This window comes from Crocodylus siamensis, chromosome 1, assembly GCF_052110815.1.
Source record: "Crocodylus siamensis isolate JL-2025a chromosome 1, ASM5211081v1, whole genome shotgun sequence".
In the NCBI taxonomy this organism is placed as follows: domain Eukaryota; kingdom Metazoa; phylum Chordata; order Crocodylia; family Crocodylidae; genus Crocodylus; species Crocodylus siamensis.
In genome coordinates this window covers 362225193-362239979 of record NC_143395.1, presented here as the reverse complement: position 1 = coordinate 362239979, position 14787 = coordinate 362225193, and the positions used below count along the sequence as shown (strand labels likewise).

Genomic DNA, 14787 nt, shown 5'->3' with positions numbered 1-14787 from the left:
GACCACAGCCCTGATAAGGGGAGCAGAGGATTTGAGGGGTCAGGTAAGGCTGAGGCTGCCTGAGCCCTACAGGAGGTTTAAGACCCGAGGAGGAGATTTGAGGGTGGGGGCCAGGCATGGCTACGACCACCTGAGCCCCAAGGCCCCAGAGCGGGTGGCGCGAGAAGCCCCAGAGCGGGGGAGGAGATTGTTGATGAGTGCCAGAGGGCACGGTTGTGAGGCAAGCCAGAAGCGCCGGTGGGGCGCAGGAGAGTGAAATTGACCAAACAATGTCTGTCTGGTACATCTGCGAGGCATGGTACAGGGGTGGTTGGAGCAAGGCTGGGGTGCCTGGAACCCCATTATAGAGCTGAGACGCGGGGTAGCAGCAGAACCATAGCCAAGGGAATGAAGGGCAGCATCCCTACAATAATTACATAATATCAAAGATGTGGCGGGCAAGATTCCGAGGGTGCTTAGCTTACGTTTGGCATGGTATGGAGAGCCCTAGGGGACAGCACGGCGATCCTAAGACTCCATCCTGCTACAGGGAGCTAGTCTGGAGCTGTCTCCATTCTGATTAAAGCTATTGCGAGCAATGTTTGTTGGTGTTTTCTCCCTGCTCTGCTCTGGCTAATGAGTACCAGGATCCATGGGCAATTGAATCGTCATCTTCCTTGTCGTTGGGTGCCACATGGAATCAGGGTCTAACAATACTTGTGAGCAAAATTAGCTTCCTCCTAAATGAATGGCTTTAAAAAGGCTGCAGTCCAAGTCCTGTTTAAATTAGATTCTATTGTTTCTGTTTTCTCTTCTATCTTTCTGCTCAATAAAAATTAAATTTATTACCCAGTATTGAAATCTGTTTTTTCAGATCAGCCTGTGCTTGCTTAGAAAGTGTTGCACTGTATTTGGGAATGAAGAAAATTAATTCAATTTGAGTTGCTATATGTCAGCCACTGGTGGTAAATTAATTAAATTGTTAAGAATGAAAATGAAATTGAAGAATATTTTAGAGAAGTGTTCTTATAAAGTAATGTTGTTCTGATGTGTATGTATAACCCTTTACCATTGGTTAATTTTTTAGAAAAACATATCTACTAATTACATAACCAATAACGTGTCTGGTCTTTAATCTAAGACCTATTTTTACCGTGTACAAAACCAACAATTAAACATAACCGGCCCAAAGGTCCTGACAGCTCACTGGATGGGTACTATATTAATATTTTTTTTCATAAATATATTCTTTCTCATGAGTTATACCTCTTATAGACATCAATTTTGTTTAATAACTCCAAAACAAAAGGGGGTGCTTTTATTTCCTGTAGGTTCTATTGAGAAATAATGTGCATCAATGAGCTGTTCAGTTTGAACAAGTAGTTCTGCATCTCAGTGCATCTCAACTAAATATGCAGTTCTGTTCTGCAGACTAAAGTCAACCAAAGACTGTGGCGCTGGTGTCATAGGGAAGGCTTTGGCTTCTGTGACCACAGCCTGCTCTTCAGCGAGAGAGGCAGCGAGCTGCTGGGCAGAGATGGCCTCAACCTCTCTCCCCTGAGGAGGAGGCTCTTCTCAGCCAGACTGGCTGACCTGCTCCACCGGGCTTTAAATTAAGCCGGCTGGGGGACGGGCGGCTACTGCCACTGCTGGCCTGCTGAGCAACCCTTGCAAAGCCAGCAGGCCAAGGCACTTATGGGAGCCCACCCCTGCCCCAGCCCTGGTACAATCTGTGGGCAAGGCAAGAGCCCCCAGGGGAACACTTGCCTGCTTGTACACAAATGCCAGGAGCTTGGGGAATAAGCAGGAGGAGCTCATCCTCTTGCTTAATGCAAATAATTATGATGTCATAGGGATAGTGGAGCCCTGGTGGGACTCCACCCATGACTGGACCACGGGTATAGATGGCTATAACCTGTACAGGAGGGATCGTTTAGATAAAAGGGGCACAGGTGTAGCTCTCTATGTTAAGGAAAGCTACGCATCCCTGCAAGCTGATATTGACAACCAGGGTGGATGACTGGAGACCCTCTCGGTTAAAATCCATGGGGAACACAGCACAGGGGACACAACGGTGGGAGTCTACTACAGACCTCCCACCCAAAGTCAAGAGCTTGACCAGGAGTTCGCCCGGGAACTGTCTGAGGCTGCATGCTCCAGGACCATGGTTGTCATGGGTGACTTGAATTACCCAGACATCTTGTGGGAGGATCACTCAGCAAAATCTGAGTGGTCACAAAGCTTCCTCTTGTGCGTGGATGACCTCTGTCTAACTCAAGAAGTCTATGGGCCAATGAGAGGTAAAGCGCTGCTCAACCTGGTACTGGCTACTGGAGATGACCTAATCGGAGACCTAGTGATCGATGGGAAGCTGGGTGACAGCGACCACGAGCTGATCACCTTCACCATCTGCCATAAAGCTGGCAAGTCAGTCAGCAACATGGAAGACTTTGACTTCAGGAAAGCCGACTTTGACAAGTTCAGGAGGCTAGTCAGTCAGGCCCTCAGGGACCATGACCCCAGGGAGATGGGAGTTCAAGAAGAGTGGTTGTTCCTCAAGGGAGCGATCCTCAATGCACAAGCTAATTCTATTCCATCTTGAAGGAAAGGCAGCAAGAGGGCACAGCAGCCCCCCTGGCTCTCCAGGGATCTAGCAGACCTCCTGAGGCTAAAAAGCAAGGCCTACAAAGGATGGAGGATGGGATTCCCCTCCAAGGAGGATTATTCGGCACTGGTGTGGTCTTGCAGGGAGCAAACCAGGAAAGCTAAGGCTGCAACTGAATTCCAACTACCTTCGAGCATCAAGGACAATAAAACGTCCTTTTTCAAATATGTGGGGAGCCAAAGGAAAAGCAAGGGCAACATTGGACCCCTGCTGAACCAGATGGGGCAACTGACAACTGACGCCCAGGAAAAAGCCAACCTATTAAATGGGTACTTTGCGTCAGTTTTTCATCAGTCCCATGGGAGGCCCATGCCCGCTACAGGACAGGGAGGTCCAGGTGAGGGAGAACCCCTGCTCTCCATTAATGCTGACCTCATGAAGGAACATCTTGAGAGGCTGGATACCTTCTAGTCAGCTAGCCCTAGCAATCTATACCCCAGGGTACTCAAGGAGCTGGCGAGCGTCATAGCCCAGTCTCTGGCATAGATCTTTGAAAACTCCTGGCACTCTGGTATAGTGCCCGAAGACTGGAAGAAGGCCAATGTGGTGCCTATCTTCAAGAAAGGGAGGAAAGTGGATTCAGCTAACTATAGACCCATCAGCCTGACTTCTATCCTGGGGAAGATCTTAGAAAAGTTTATTAAAGAGGCCATTCTTAATGGACTGGCCAACGCCAACTTCCTAAGGGATAACCAGCACGGGTTTGTTGTGGGTAGGTCTTGCTTGACCAATCTCATTTCCTTCTATGGCCAGATGACCTATCACCTGGACAAGGGAGAAGAGATTCATGTCATGTATCTTGACTTCAAAAAAGCCTTCGATCTGGTATCCCATGATCACCCCTTGGCGAAACTGGCCAGTTGTGGCCTTGGGTCCACCATGAACCGCTGGCTGGGAAATTGGCTTTGTGGTCGGACCCAGAGGGTAGTAATGGATGGAAGCTAATCATCATGGTTTCCTGTGACCAGTGGGATCGCCCAAGGCTCTGTCCTCGGACCCATATTGTTCATCATCTTCATTAATGATGTGGATATTGGATTCGGAAGTGGACTGGCCAAGTTTGCTGATGACACCAAATTTTAGGGCAAAGAGAAAGGCGGGTGATCCAGGGGGACCTCGACGGGCTCATGAAATGGGCGAATGAGAACATGATGGTGCTTGACACCAAAAAATGCAAGGTTCTCCACCTTGGGAAGAAAAATCTGCAGCATCCTTATAGGCTTAGCAGTGCTACACTGGCTAACACTATGGAAGAAAGAGACTTTGGGGTCATCATTGACCACAAGATGAACATGAGCCTGCAATGCGATGCTGCAGCTAGTAAAGTGACCAAAACGCTGGCTTGCATCCATAGATGCTTCTCAAGCAAATCCTGGGACGTCATTCTCCCCTTGTGCTTGGCCTTGGTGAGGCCACAGCTGGAGTACTTCATTCAGTTTTGGGCCCCACAATTCAAAAAGGATGTGGAGAAGCTTGAGAGAGTCCAGAGAAGAGCCACATGCATGATCAGAGGTCAGGAAAACAGACCTTACAATGGCAGGCTGAGAGCCATGGGGCTCTTTAGCCTGGAAAAGCGCAGGCTCAGGGGTGATCTGATGGCCATCTCTAAGTTTATCAGGGGTGACCACCAGTATCTGGGGGAACCTTTGTTCACCAGAGTGCTCCAAGTGATGATGAGGTTGAACGGTCATAAACTACTACAAGACTGTTTCGGGCTGGACATAAGGAAGAATTTCTTTACTGTCTGAGCCCCCAAGGTCTGGAACAGCCTGCTATCGGAGGTGGTTCAAGCACCTACATTGAAGAGCAAATTGGATGCTTTTCTTGCTGGGATCCTATGACCCCAACTGACCTCCTCCCCTTTGGGTGGGGGGCTGGACTCGATCTTCTGAGGTCCCTTCCAGCCCTAATGTCTATGAAATCTATGAAACTATACATTCAGAGGTCGTATCTGGAGTAAGCAGCAGCTACCTACCATATCTCTTAACTTCCGTCTGTTTCTTTACCGAAATTAGGTATTGAGTCTCTTCTACATGTTAAATTGTAACTATCAAGATATCTACAAATAAAAGGAGAAGAAACCATTCAATTCCGTTTACTTAACGCTCAACATCACCTGCGTTTTGAGTGTTTACAAGCTAGAACAGTGCATTAGCATCATCATTTATATGAAGAAGGCAAGCCAAGATGGCATCTTAAAGACCAGCTTGTTCACAAAGGCATAAGCTTTCATAGGCTAAAGCATATTTGGTCACATGCTATGCTATGAATGCATTCACAACATGTGTTGAAGTAAGCTATAGTTTATGCCTTTCTGAATGATTCAGTCTTTAAGGATGGCTATACACATGTAGGGAAGCTGCTCTGAAGTACTGTAATTACAGCATGTTGGAGCAGACTAGATTAAGCAAGTCTGCTGGAGTATGCTATTTAGCACAATCCAGCCAGCTTCCTTGTCTCATGTATCAGTGTCCCTGTGCTTCAACATGGTGGTAGGGGTGGTTTAACTAAAGCTTGTTTGATGGGCTTTATTTAAAGCTGGTTCAACGAGCTTTAGTTAAAGTGCCTCCACCACCTTTTTGAAAAGCAAGTATACTGGTATGAACTGCTGTGGATGCTTTAATTAGAGTGGCACTGAGAGCACATATAAAAATGCCCTAAGCTGCTACCCAACCCTGCATTCTGCCTTACTTCAAACTAACATGGCTAACTATCCCTATCTGTATGAAAGTTGTTATCTTCATTCTAATCATCCAAAATATTCAAAGGATGTAACATGAAAAATCAGAATGAACTATATAGAATGAATCGCTGAAGTTTAACAGGATATATGACTTAAAAAGAAAATCACGTTTAAACTGAATTGCAAGACTTGTATTCCACAGTTTAATGGACCTCTTAAGAAAGTTTTCTTGCATTTAAGCTTATAAAAAATGCACATGATGCAGTGATGTATAAGTTTGTCCTATTAATCCTAATTAAGCTACTGTCATAAACCACAACACATCTTGTGGGTACATGGAGTGCCATACACATTTTCTTGGTTTTTTGTATTGATATAGCATATATGGTCTCACTGAAAACCCCATATTAACGGTTTACCAATTTATGTTGCTTTTATCGCTGTATAGATTATGTTATGTTGTCTGCATGTATCTTTATGATTCTGGAAATGGTTTAATCAAAGGAACTAAGGGATGCATACTTCAGGAAAAGTTAGTTGGCAAAACTGCTAAGTATCTCTTGCTGTTATGTTTTAGGACGAGGACCATTTCCACTTCTAATCTCAGACAGAAGGGGCCAGTGGTGGAATGAGCACTCAAGTTTTTATGTACTTGTGATGGGAAAAACAACTTCACAATAGCAAAGGCAGCTGAGTGAAATGGTCCATTAGCCAGTAGAAAGCCTGCAGTTTCCGAGAGTGTGGGGGGGGGGCAGATCAAGGCCCCCCATGGTGAGGAGCGGGGCAGGAGCTGGTGTGAATGGGGCTCTCGGGCTAGGGTGGGTTGTGGGATGGAGCCATGGGAAGCTTGTCCAAGGGTGCAGGGAGGCACAGCTCCCCACTGCTGCGCACACCCGTGGAGGAGACATGTGGGGTATGTGCCCCCCAGATTTGTGTGTAGGGTGGAAGTGGGCTGTCTGCTGTGGGCTGGGGCTCTGCGCCCTGCTGCCTTTGCTCCAGGAACTGTGCAGTGCTTTGTTGTGCCTCCTGCCACTGGGCAGGTGGGGGGCGCCTCATGCACAAATCTAGGTGGCACATGCCACCCATGCCTCCCCCAAAGGTACACGCAGTGGCAGAGAGCTGCACCCTCCTCCCCCGCCCCCCAGGCTTCCCTGGATGAGCCTTCTGCAGCTCAGTCCCATGACCCACCCTGGCCTCAGGACCCCATTCACCCCAGTTGCTGCCCCACTCCCTCCATCACTGTGGGGAACTCGATCTACCCTCTGTCCCTTTCCTCTCCCCCTACACCTTCCCCTCCACAGACTTACCTGCTTGGCAGCGCTCTACACACCTCTAGACTGCATTTGTGTAGGGTTATCATACTTCCAGTTTCAAAAAAAAAGAGGACACCTGTGTGGGGGGGTGCAATATGTTTTTTTGGGGGGGCAGTGATATGCCCATGCCCTACCTCTGCTCCTCACTCAGAAGCCACAGCCCTCCCAGCCCTGCTGCTGCGCGTCACTCCTGACCCATAGTACCCTGCATTCTGCCAGGACATGTGGGGACTCCAAACCCCCCCACACACCCACAGCCCCCCACAACTTCACAAATTCCACCCCTCACACACACCACACCCTCAACCATACAAAGTACCTTGCATAATTTTGTATAATTTTGAGTTTTTCTGCACACAGTTTTGAGTTTTTAGCTCTGCGAATAAAATCACAATTAATTGCAACTAATTTTTTTAATTGTATAACTAATTGCGATCAGATTTTTTAGTCATTTGACACCCCTACTTCAAACTGATGTTCTTCTTGTATTATTCTCTTCTCTTATATAATGCATCTTTTTGTTGTTTTGTCTCCTTACTGACTTCCTGGGGAAAGAGTGATCTCTGGGCAAGTAATATTCCAAGCTAACCCATTCTATGTAAAGGGGACCAAAAATTTCTCTCACAGTCCAAGTGGAGGCCACCTAGAGCTGGCAGAGATTTTTCTACTACAACTATAAGATCTGGTATAAAATCAGTGGAACTGAGGCTTGTGGGGACAAGGAGTTATCACAGGGCAAACCTTGGTCAAAACTTGGGACAGGCATCAGAAAAGTGGGGAAAACTGGGGGCTCCATGGTACCACAAGGATGGGTTCGTGACAGCCACTATTCCACAGTTTAGTTGACTTTGTTGCAACAGTCTCTTGAGGAACAGATGTTGGCATCCTCACAGGAAATAAGATTAGGTAAAGTATTAAAAAATAAACTGCAAGCCAAAATTTTGCAGTGGAAAGTGTGATAGACAAGGTGGCCTACCAGATATTTTCCAGTTATAATCTGTAACCCAGTTCTTCTGTTTATTGATGGTGAGTACCATACTTGTAAATACTCACACTAAACAAGTGATGGAAACAGGCCCCTCATGATTATAATTCTTTTTTGTTAGTTTTTATTTTGTACAGTCTCCAGGATCTGACTTCTTGTGTTCTTACAATATGTCTTCATTTTCCATGTATCCTGATAAAGATTAAGTGCGTGTGATGGTTTAGTGTCCAAATGACACAATGAGGGGCTGTGCCACTGGAGGATTCTGGGTGCATTAATACAGCTGTAGAATTTGGTCTGGTGCTTTGAAAAGATCTAAAGTCAGTTTTTATTAGAATGTTTATTATGTATATATCTCAGTCTCTGGGAATATGACCAGACATTTAAATGAACTATACTAAAGACTCAGCAATATAGCCACAGAACTAAAATAGTCCCTAGTTTTATCTAAACACTTTCACTGACCTCCAACATTAAATTCCATATACATTTTAATAAATCTACTGCTTCTCACTCTTCATCCACTATTAATCAATACCACATTGACTAAAATACCATAGTGCACAGATGCATCTCTGTATCACACATAATATCCTGTACTCTGCCAAACATGGGCTGTGGTACATAGGAAAAAATAGATAATTCCAGAATAAGGGCAACTTAACTAAAAATGTTCGTTTTTACAAGTCAGCACAGAGATAGATGGTTTCTAATGTCAGAAGACTTTGATGTTATTGAGGCCATCATTTTGAAACTTGATTGCCTAAAATTGGGCCCCTAAATTCCAGTAGTACATGATAATGCCTAGATAGTGCAGTATATCATGCAGAAGTAACAAGGACATGAACTGTTGTGGTTCAGCCCATGTGCCGCAGTAAGAATCATGATGGTAGGACAACTCAGCATGACAGAAAATACTCCAGGTCCCTGTTGTCACCTGGGAATCCAAAAGAAGTGAGGTAACAACTAATTACAAACCACTGCAGAAAGTTGTATGTTACTTGAAAGTCTGAAATAATTACAAGGTCCTTTCCCTTCATCAGGATGCTTTCCTCCTTGCTTTCTGTTCTCTCTTCCATCCAGTTGGTTTTAGTGTTAGATATTAGTTTTATAAAGGTTCCTATCACAGCTCATAGATGACAAGGGATACCAAGGAATCCAGTTTGATGAAATGGAGATGTAAATTTGCAACCTAAATTATTTCATTATCACAGTCACTCTCTGTGACCTCAGATATACATTGGTTGAGGATAATCAGTGCAATTTAACTTTGTCAGTAACCCAGAGAAGAAAGCTCTTAGGGTGGTCAGCACTTCACAGTAGCATTCTGTTTATCATCTGTTCACTAATATGATGCTAAATGCACTCAGGTGGTCTGTAGGGTTAACTACAACCAATGAACATGTTTTCAAACAGGGTAGTCTTTGTCTGGAAGGAATGTTTCATATCATGCATATCAATGTGGTATATAACATGTCATTCCCTGGTGTGCAACCTGGGGGAGAAAAAGTATGACCAGTCATCTATAATGATCTGCTGGGACTTTCAGGCACGGATGAATAGTAAAAATCACAAAAAAGTCTTGCCATACACCACACTTCCTATGAGCCTCCTGAAAGATGTAACACATAATCCAATCATATTAGGCTCTTTAAAGGAGAATGGCATTTCCTAGTTTCATAGTTTATTAGTGGCTGGAAGGGGCCTTACAGATCGTTGGGTCCCCAGCAAGATGTGTTCCATTCTCTATCATAATAGTAGATGTTGCCATAGTTTTCAGTGTGGTCTAAGCACAGGGATGGGTATCCAGGTCCTGTGGCTCTATATGAGCCTCTCCATGTGGTCCTGGCCAAGTCATTTCAACCTGTGTTTTTGACTTCTGAAAGAGGGACAGTAATATTCAGTCAGGTCCTATTTAGGGTTATTGGTGAAGTGAAATTAGCAACGTGTATACAGTGTTTTGAACATATGAATGCTACTAACATGCTTTAAATTGTTTCTACTGTTATTTTATATTTTGCAGTACTAATTCCTCTTTTTTTCCCCCTTTTGGTCAAAAACAAGGTTTCAGTGACAAAAGTAATCATAACATATTACTAGCTGTTTTTCAATACTAAGTATTACCCTTATTCCCACCTCATTTCCTCCAAATAGAAACAAAAGTCTTTTCCCCCTAATTTTGTGTTTTGTAATAAACTGTACAATTTTGAGACTGGGTTTTGTGAGATGAATAAAGGGCATACAAACTGCAAATTATTTCTCTTGCTACTCTGCAGCTAAAAATTGCTTGTTTCATATAATACTGGGGAACAGAAGAACATTTGAAATTTTATCTCAGTTTCAGTTCAAATTAAACTACAAAATTTGCAAGTTAAAACATTATTCAATCAGAAGGTATTGCACTGTTGGAACAGTATATAGATGAGTTTTGTAATTCAAGTATTAACTGTTTCTGCAGAATCTTGCCATGGAATTCTGCTGAACAACTTGGACAGAAATATGATCAATTAATTTACTTAATAGGGTTGCCTCATAAAACAATAATCAGAATAATGGCTTGGAGCTCCTCTTAAAAAGGCAACTGTTTAAATGGCTATCCTAATTAATCTGTGTGTTTTCATTTGAGTTCAGTCATTGTGTGATTAAAAGGAATATTATTTTCATGAAATCAGTTGACACAAGTATGACCAAACCAGATCCTTCCACTAACAGAGAGACAAGACCAGGTTTTCATTTATACTCATGCCCTGGAAGTGCGAAGGCCCCTTAAAATGTGCTTAATCCATTTTCAAGATCACTTTATGTTGCCAGTGCAGCATAAAGGGGCCTTAGCATAAGCAAGGATTCAAGTCACATTTTTTTTTGAAAGAGAAAAACATTAAAAAAAACAGAAGAAAGGATCAGAGAGGCAGTTTATGGAGCTTCACATGATAACTTCAACTCCATTCCCCTGATGGAGCAACAGACCAAAAAAAGTGAAGCCCAATATGATACAGTGTAAACATTATTTATGGTGATTTTAATGTGACATAAAGCAGAAAATGTATTTGTACTAGGATATTTATGCCGTCAGTTTAAACCTGTGGTTTGACTGTTTTAGATGATAGCAAATTTTCTGAGGCCATCACAGTACTGCTTACCTGGATTGAGCGAGGCGAGGTGAATCGTCGCTCTGCAAACCAATTCTATTCAATGGTGCAGTCAGCAAATAGTCACGTCCGCCGCCTCATGAATGAAAAAGCAGCCCATGAGCAAGAAATGGAACAAGCCAAGGAGAGTTTTAAAAATGCCTTAACAGGGATCCTCACACAATGTAAGTAACCCCTTTTCTGTCCAGTGTTGTAGTGATGGTGGTAGTGGTGGTAGTGTTTTTTGTTTATTTGGGGGTAAGTAGATACAATAATGTCACATCCTACTTTCATATCCTATTTCATACTCTATGGCAATTTGGAGGAACAAGGACCATTCCTAAGAGCTTATGTCTCAAGGTGAGCAAAGTTTCAGTAGTTTTTTTATTTCTAGACTAAGACATACTGTAGGCTCCATAACTCTTCAGGAAATGAACCAAATGCCTCCATGATCTGGAACAGAGATCACACTTTGTCTGGAGAGCAGTCATTTCTAATTTGTGACTGGTAGATATAAGGAATTCTAACCATCCTTTTGTAATTACAGAATTAGAGAACAATTAAAATACATTTTTGGGCAGTGGTTAAGTAAAAGTAAGTTATAGAAATGAACAAGTTTTAGGGAGTTATTAATAGTGCTCTGAGGCCACCCTCACAGTAAAAGAACATACTGCACTACTGCTGGCAGCATGAGTGCTTGGCTGATATTCTGCCAGTGTTCATTTGGCAGATAAAGTGCCTTAAATATTTAGTGTTGGCAATTTTTTCTTAGCACAGAAGTATAATCAATGAAGTTACCTTAATGGGGTTTCCTCATAAAACAATAATCAGTATAATTGCCTAGGCTCTTCTTTTTTTTTTTTCTTCTCCAAATAATGTGCTTCATTTATGCAGGCTTTTAATATGTCTAACATCTCTACAAACCTGGTTTGATTCATTAAATCTCTCACCCAAACTGGTGAAAAAGAGGCTAGTTTCTAATTACCACATGCAAACCAAAGAGTGAGCCATATAATAGTCAAAAGGGTAGGCCCTTTATAAACAGGCAAGGCAAAAAAATTAAGACGTTTTACCAGAATGAGGTCAATCTGCATGTTTCACTTTAGTGTCCTTTTGTGCCTTTGATGTTTACGTTAAAATTAATAGCAGACCTCTGTTTAAAATGTAACTTAGTAAACACTGTGGGTTATCTCCAAAAAGCTATGCTAAAAGACAAAGGGATTTGTTATCTGAGGACACATGTTCAATTGGTAAGTTTTCAAGGTCAATTAATATTCATATTGGGATAGGAAATTCTTCTTTCACCTCTGTGACTGAAAATCAGTATGAGGAGGAATGTGAGTATCACAAATGGTCCTGCTGTTCAGTGCATACCAGGGTGTCAGTACTTATGTGTATAACAACCAAGTCTAATACTTAAAAATGACTTGTTTAGCACTGTCAAAAAATCTCTTATTGTCAGCAATTAGAACCTCAGTTAAATGCATTTAAATTATCCCAGTTCACACCAACTGTTGTGGAATATCTGTCACTTGGAAACTGAGAGCCCTGTAGTTTTGGGTCAGTCTTTCAGTCTTATTGTCTGGTTAGCTCTTATTATGTATAGAGTTGTGATCTTCAAAACCCAGGGCTGGCCCTCAAATGTGAGACTTAGTTAGGCAAGACCAACAAACTCTTAATAATGCCCTGGAGGGAGATATCCCCCTGGCAGGTCTGTTTCTCAGGGGAAAGTCAGTGAAGAGAGAGTCTGGGTAAAAGATGTCACAATCCCCATACTTATATAAATAAACACAAAGTGTATGTGCTTGCCATATGCTGCAAGGTGTTACTTTCTCAACACCACAGACTGCCCCCCCATATTAGCATTAATGTGTCTTATGAACAGATAAACTGCATTTCACTTATATGCCATTTTTAGCTATAAAAATGCCATTCTTATGTATGTATGTATGCGTATAAAGTGAAGTGCAGCCTATGTACTCTGTGTGCGTATATACAAAAACACATACATATCCCATATGTGTGTGTGTGTGTGTGTGTGTACACACACATATGTGAAATAACCTCAGGTATAATAGTTACCCTTTCCACAGAGAGAAGCATAAAAGAACAAATTGAAGATTACTTAAAAATATCAACATAAGAGGGGAAAATGAGTAATGCAGTAAAGAAAGGAAAGATGGCTAAAAGTGCACATGTTCAGAACACACACAGACTACATGTGGGTCTCAATATAAAATACTGTCCTATTAATGAGGTTTAGTGTGACCTGAACATTTCAGCTTATGGCTCAGCTACAAAAGGCCTACAGGTATTCAAGTCCCTGCTACAAATTTCTATCTTCATGTACTTAGAAGATTACCAGAATTTGAGTCAAGTGCTTAGTACATGAACTAATTATCTGACTGCTTATGCCAGTGAAATCATCAAAATAAACTGTTTAATAGCTGTCACTCCACCAGTTTACTGCCCCTGCTTTATATACTACAGATGGTCATAGTTTTTCATGTGACTTTTTCAGTTATTAAAAGGATAAAGCAAGAGAAAAATAGCTATTTGCTTGCTTTTATTTTAGATTAGTAGTTTTTCCAGATGTAAAACACTTTTTACAATACAGGGTTTTTCCTGGAGATTTGTGTTGGGAGGCACACTTGTGTCATTCCATTGGACTGATGCACCTGGCACTCCCTTCTAAATTTTCTACCCACTCCCTTTTATCTCCTCCTAAAACCATGCTTTCCTCCCTGAAGCCTATAAATCCTAAAACTTGTGTTTAATAAATGATAGCTAGAGCGATAATAAAAAATGGATTTTTTAACTACACAAAAATTGAGAATTTAACGAGCTGTGTTCACTCCAATGCTTCAATGGTTTTGCTCCTTATAGCATAGACTTCTTTTGTAGGTGGCCTTATTTAGATTTTAAGCTATTTACAACACCAAGACAGTCTCATGTAGTGTACAGGGTTAGCGCAAAGGGGCCCTGATATCAGTTGTTGTCATGAAGTGCCTCCATAATGCAAATAAAAACAGTCATTAAGTTTACTGTTCTCTGGGGGGGTGGGGTTCTTTTTTACCTTGATATATTTTTTAAGGACCCTTATGCTCCATTTAGCCATGTTTGAGTAGCATATTTATTCTGGATTTTATTGGGCAGTTTTTCACTCATAAATTTTGAATAAGCCTCAACTGGAGCTCTGGCTTGTTTGTTTGTTTTTTGCCCTCCCCATTTTCCATCTCATATTTTTAAATACATTTTTGCCGTCTTGTAAGATGAAAGATTCCATGCATTTGCTCTGTATTTTACTGTTCCTCCTTCCTTGTTTGTATGCTGCTGTATAACAATGTCATCTATAGTCTCAACCTCTTGTGTTTCTGATGGCTTCTTCCTTTGTGTTTTTATCAACCTTGGGATCCTTTCTTTCTAGCACACTATGTTATCCTAGCATCACTGAAGTCAGTTGAGGTTTACTGTTGGATTCTTTGGGATCTGGATATCACCTAAAGACTTTGCATTATTATTCTATGCTTTGTTCAGTGTGGGTTACTAAATATGCATGATGTCTTCCAGTAAATGATAAGCCTGACCTATAAGTTTTTCAATCCAAGGCCCCAAATTGCCCCTATTCATCTGAATCCTGCAAGTTGTTGACTCAGCTAGGAGTTCAGGGCACTTAACACCTGGTTGAATCAAGCCTTAGAGCATTTGAGCATATGCTGAAGTCCCACTGAGGTCAATGCACATGCTTAAGTGTTTTGTAGACCAGGGATGGAGTTAAGGACATGCTGAATACTGTACAGAACTAGACCATAACCTTCAACAAGGTTTCAGTGGTTATACCCACATTATGATGCCTGCACTCCTGAAAGTCAGTGTTTCTTATTCTTTATAAATAGAGGGCCAGACCCTACATATATAGCTTGTCTAAGTGGGGATATACTTTTCTCTGTGGCTGCGATGCACAGGAGAAGGAGCAATGGCCTCAAATTGCAGCAGAAGAGATCTAGGCCAGAGATTAGGAAGAATTTCCTATA

The 14787-nt window shown here is 42.3% G+C and overlaps 1 protein-coding gene across 11 annotated transcripts in view; it reads left to right on the top strand.

The window, feature by feature from the left end:
- The window catches only part of ENOX1 (ecto-NOX disulfide-thiol exchanger 1), a 536440-nt gene that overhangs the window by 408531 nt on the left and 113122 nt on the right, over nt 1-14787 (top strand). For all 11 annotated transcript variants that reach the window (XR_016438859.1, XM_090025310.1, XM_090025275.1 and 8 more), the window contains one exon: nt 10726-10938. Coding sequence is in view for 10 of the 11 variants with exons in the window: in XM_090025310.1 (XP_089881436.1) it covers nt 10726-10938 (213 nt within the window). In the remaining variant the exon portion in view is untranslated. The remainder of the gene's footprint in view (nt 1-10725; nt 10939-14787) is intronic.